General features: G+C 57.9%; 1 protein-coding gene across 1 annotated transcript in view; it reads left to right on the top strand.

The window, feature by feature from the left end:
• Nucleotides 1-316: 316 nt before the first annotated feature.
• Nucleotides 317-5,072, top strand: part of psmb4 (proteasome 20S subunit beta 4) — a 7,471-nt gene continuing 2,715 nt past the window's right edge. The window contains exons 1-4 of the mRNA XM_030120551.1: nt 317-480; nt 3,330-3,456; nt 4,849-4,928; nt 5,014-5,072. The exon at nt 5,014-5,072 is cut by the window's right edge and continues 88 nt beyond it. Of these exons, the coding sequence (XP_029976411.1) occupies nt 356-480; nt 3,330-3,456; nt 4,849-4,928; nt 5,014-5,072 (391 nt within the window). The 5' untranslated portion in view covers nt 317-355. The remainder of the gene's footprint in view (nt 481-3,329; nt 3,457-4,848; nt 4,929-5,013) is intronic.

A 5,072-nucleotide genomic window follows, 5' to 3' on the forward strand; every position in this document is an offset into this window, starting at 1 on the left:
ATGTGAAAATCAGAGTCTGGTGAAGCAGTAGGTTATAGAAGCTAGTGACAGAGACCAAAATATGTCCTGAAACTTGGCGCTTTATATGTTTATTTGCACTCTGAAAATCAGCATTTTTGAATGGTTCTAATGAGACCTGGGCATCATCGCCCCCTGCTGGAATTCCTCCGGAATTACAGATTTTTTGCACTTCCGCATTATCTTCATGTTTTCTGAGCGGAGCCTGGCGCCTGGTTCATGTCGACCGCCTGATGCAGTAGTAAACGGTGACAGTAGGGGGCGGTAGAGTGCCGCTCTGTGACGTCAGACGCTCGTTGTGAAGACGCAGTGACGTCAGTCGCCTCGCAGATCCATCATGGAGTCGATGCTGAAGCTGAAGCTGTGGGAGAGCGGGCCGAAGCCGGGAGAGTTCTACTCTCTGTCCGGGGGCAGCGGCGGAGCGGTGACCGGGCCGGGCTGCGGGCCGGTCCGACACACACTGTGAGTACAGCCGCCGCGCTGCTCCGGGGCTTCGACCCGGGGAACGGAGCCGGGGAGGCGGCGGGTCTGGCTCCGGGCGGCATCACGGCCACTCTCTGATGCTGAACTTCAAGCTCACTGCCAGTTTATGGGGATAAACGTTTAAAAGTCCCGGTTTTCGGAGCGTGTCAGTCTCCGCTCACGGTTCTCCACAAGCTGGACTCGAGCTGCGGCGCTCAGGGAGAAACGCAGCGTCTGTTCGCTTCACTGTTTTGCTGAGTAATTGTCATTGTTAGCATTAGCCTAGCATTAGCCTAGCCGTGGAGTTGGTTTCACTCTGTCGCTGCGGACTGCTGCTCTCTCAGCCACATCAGGGATCCTCAACTGTTCGAATACAAAGCATCACGACCAACCCAGTCCTCCGAGAGAAATCTGAGACCAGTGTGGAAATACGCAGCCTCACACTCTGATCAGAATACTGGAGTCAGATATTCAGCCTTCAAACATCTTCACACACGTGAAGAAAACTCGAAACACATGTCAGTGTGGACACTGACAGCAGGTAACCGACGGACGGACAGAGATCTGGACTCCCTGCGTCTGCAGCAGGCAGCAGAGCCGGGCGGCAGTCCTGATCACAGGTCTGAGTTCAGGTGTTGGTTTGATCTCTGTCTCTCACGGTGATCGGTAACCGCCACATGGTGACTGACGCACCGGTGAACGGGTTTCTGTCTCATAGTCCTGGATTCTGTCTCAGGTCCAGGATGGACTTCACCCAATCCAGCTTTCTAAGGGGATGAAGGTTGACTGGACCACTGTCCTTCACTGTGAATCCAGATTAAAACCACCGTCCATCTTAAAGGAATACTCTGAAGATTTTGGACCCACGCCCTATCCCGATCATTTACAGAGTGAGATAAGCTCATAAATACCTTTTTGTGTCCGTTGGTCCAGTGCCTGGCTAACAGCTGTTAGCATCGTAGTTAGCTTAGCTCAGCTAGGGCAGGTGAAGAGGAAACAGAGCCAGACTGAGAAAGTGGACAAAATCCTCCTTCCAGTGGTCCAGGGGACGGCGTGTTAGCACGCGAAGTAAATCCGAATGGTTATAAAGCATTTTAAAAGACGTGTTTTTTTTTCAAGCCGTTAAAATGATGTTTTGATACACAGACCTGCGCAGCGCTCCGCGGAAGGATATACCAGAGCACAGCAGTAGAAGCATAGACTCAGCTGCTGTGCGCCGGTATATCCTTCCGCAGCGCACTGTGCTTGTGCAGGTCTGTGTATCAACATGCTATTTTAAGGGATTGAAAAGAAAACACGTCTTTTAAAAAGTTTTATAACCATTCGGATTTACTTCGCCGTCCCCTGGACCACTGGAAGGAGGATTTTGTCCACTTTCTCAGTCTGGCTCTGTCTCCTCTTCACCTGCCGTAGTTGAGCTAAGCTAACTACGATGCTAACAGCTGTTAGCCAGGCACTGGACCAACGGACACAAAAAGGTATTTATGAGCTGATCTCACTCTGTAAACGATCGGGACAGGGCGTGGGTCCAAAATCAGTATTCTTTTAAAGCCAGGTCCAATACTGTCGGCTTCACATGTGGAGCCAGAGAGCCCAGGTCAACAAGGGGGGGGGGGATTTTGGCTCTGGTCCAGGATGGACCGACGGACGGACCATCGGGAGCCACTGGACTGAACCACCAGAGCCACTGGGGCCCAGGTCAACAAGGGGGGGGGGGTTTCCACCTGAGCCACTGGGGCCCAGGTCAACAAGGGGGGGGGGTCCACCAGAGCCACTGGGGCCCAGGTCAACAAGTGGGGGGGGGTGTCCACCTGAGCCACTGGGGCCCAGGTCAACAAGGGGGGGTCCACTGGAGGTGTCAGAAGCCTCTTTTCCACCAAAACCCGTTCCCGGGCCGAACCAAGGCCTGGGGCCAACCTGGTTCAAATCCAGGGCCTGAAAACCCCCGCTTAGGTTTTCCACCGCGCTGCGGCCACAGAGGCGGAGGTGAAGCGACGTCGTTGCAGAACGTACGGTGCCGCTCAGCCGGAGGTTTTTTTCTTTTTTTTTTTATTTCAAGAATGATCAAAAATACAAACACACTGGCATTCACATTTTACACAATCACTGAAATAATCCAAGGCACATCAAACATAGACACACACACACACACACACACACACACACACACACACACACACACACACACACACACACACACACACAATTACCGCCCAGCCAGAGTGTGTTCGGAGATCACCTGTCGCTGTAACTCCACCCCCAGGGCCTTGCTTAGTTGATGAGTGGCAGGGTTCTGATCGGGGCCTGATCTGGAACAGGAAGAAAGTGGTTCCTGAAAATCCCCGGCTTTTGGGAGCCAGGGCCGGGGCCGCGATTGGTGCGAACACAAGAACCGGTTCAATTTTGGGCGCCGGCCCCGATTTGGCCCAGGAACCAGTTTGGTGGAAAAGGCCCCAGAGAGAACGCTCGGTTCTTCATGGAACACACAGCTGGGTGTCGTCAGCATAGCAGTGGGAGGAGAGACCAGTACAGGCACCGAGAACAGAGCGGTGGGCCTTAAACTAGGCCCTGTGGAACCCCGTAACACACAGGGTTCTGCGTTCCACGTAGGACCTGAACCAGCCCTAATGTCACTGCTCTAAACGACCAGTTAACAGCCTAACCTGGTTAACCCTCAGGCGAGAGAGCGGGTCAGTGCAGTTCCATCCTGTGGCGTGTTTATTGTTCCAGGTTCTAGTCGGGTTCTCTGGTTCCCTCTGCCAGACAGTGGAGAGAACCTCCAGTCAGAGGGTTTGAAATACGACAGCCTGCCATTAAGCCCCACCCCTTCTCTCTCTCTGTTTCCATAGCAACCCCATGGTGACGGGGACGTCGGTGTTGGGGGTGAAGTTCACTGGTGGCGTGGTGATCGCCGCCGACATGCTGGGTTCCTACGGATCACTGGCTCGCTTCCGGAACATCTCCCGCCTCATGAAGGTATCCAGAACGTCCGGCAGTCCGTCCCCGGACTCTACAGACACGCTGTCAGTAGGGCCAGGTGTAGTGGTCTGTCGCAGTCAGTCGGACTGGGCGTAGCGGTCAGTCGGGCCAGGTGTAGCGGTTGGCCGCCGTCAGTCGGGCTGGGTGGAGCGGTCAGTCGGACCGGTTGTAGCGGTCAGTCGGGCCAGGTATTGCGGTCAGCCGCCGTCAGTCGGGCCGGGTGTCGCAGTCAGCTGCCGTCAGTCGGGCTGGGTGTAGCGGCGAGTCAGGCTGGGTGTGGCAGTCAGCCACTCGGGCCGGGTGTAGCGGCCAGTCGGGCCGGGTGTAGCAGTCGGCCGCCGTCAGCCAGGCTGGGTGTTGCCGTCAGTCGGGCCGGGTGTTGCCGTCAGTCGGGCCGGGTGTTGCCGTCAGTCGGGCCGGGTGCATCAGTCATTCGGGCTGGGTGTAGCATTCAGTCGGGCCGGGTGTAGCGGTCGGCCACCATCAGTCGGGCCGGGTGTAGCAGTCGTCCACCGTCAGTCCGGCTGGGTGTAGCGGTCAGCCGGGCTGGGTGTAGCAGTCAATCGGGCCGTGTGTAGCGGTTGGCCGCCGTCAGTCGGGCCAGGTGTTGTCGTCAGTTGAGCCGGGTGTCGCAGTCAGTCGTGCCGGGTGTAGCGGTCGGCTGCCGTCAGTTGGGTCGGGTGTAGCGGCCAGTCGGGACGGGCGCAGCGGTCAGTCGGGCCGGGTGTAGGGGTCGGCCGCCGTCAGTCGGGCCGGGTATAGCAGTCAGCCGGGCTGGGTGTAGGGGTCGGTCGCCGTCAGTCGGGCCGGGTGTCGCCGTCAGTCGGGCCGGGGGTAGCGGTTGGTCGCCGTCAGTTGGACCGCTTGTCGCTGTCAGTCGGGCCGCTTGTCGCCGTCAGTCGGGCTGGGTGTAGCGGTCAGCGGGGCTGGGTGTAGCAGTCAGTAGGGCCGGGTGTAGCAGTCGGCCGCCGTCAGTCGGGCTGGGTGTAGTGGTCGGCCGCCGTCAGTCGGGCCGGGTGTCGCCGTCGGCCGCCGTCAGTCGGGCCGGGGGTAGCGGTCGGCCGCCGTCAGGAGGGCCGGGTGTAGCGGTCATTCGGGCCGCGTGTAGTGGTCAGCCGCCATCAGTCGGGCTGGGTGTAGTGGCCAGTTGGGCCGGGTCTCGCCGTCAGTCGGGCCAGGTGTAGCGGTTGGTCGTCGTCAGTCGGGCCGGGTGTAGCAGTTGGTCGTTGTCAGTCGGGCCGCTTGTTGCCGTCAGTCGGGCCGGGTGTAGCCGTCAGCCGGGTTCGGTGTAGCCTTTCAGCTGGGCCAGGTGTAGCGGTCAGTCGGGCGGGTTGCAGCGGTCAGTCGGGCCGGGTGTTGCGGCGGTGTGACGGGTTGTTTGCTCTGCAGGTGAACAGCAGCACCATCCTGGGAGCTTCAGGAGATTACGCTGACTACCAGTACCTGAAGCAGGTCATCCAGCAGATGGTGTAAGAACACACACACACACACACATACATACAACACACACATACACACTCGTCTGCTGGGTCTTTATGGGTTGTGTGTGTGCAGGATTGATGAGGAGTTGCTAGGAGATGGTCACAGCTACAGTCCGAAGGCTCTCCACTCCT

Source organism: Salarias fasciatus, chromosome 22 (assembly GCF_902148845.1).
Source record: "Salarias fasciatus chromosome 22, fSalaFa1.1, whole genome shotgun sequence".
Classification (NCBI taxonomy): Eukaryota; Metazoa; Chordata; class Actinopteri; order Blenniiformes; family Blenniidae; genus Salarias; species Salarias fasciatus.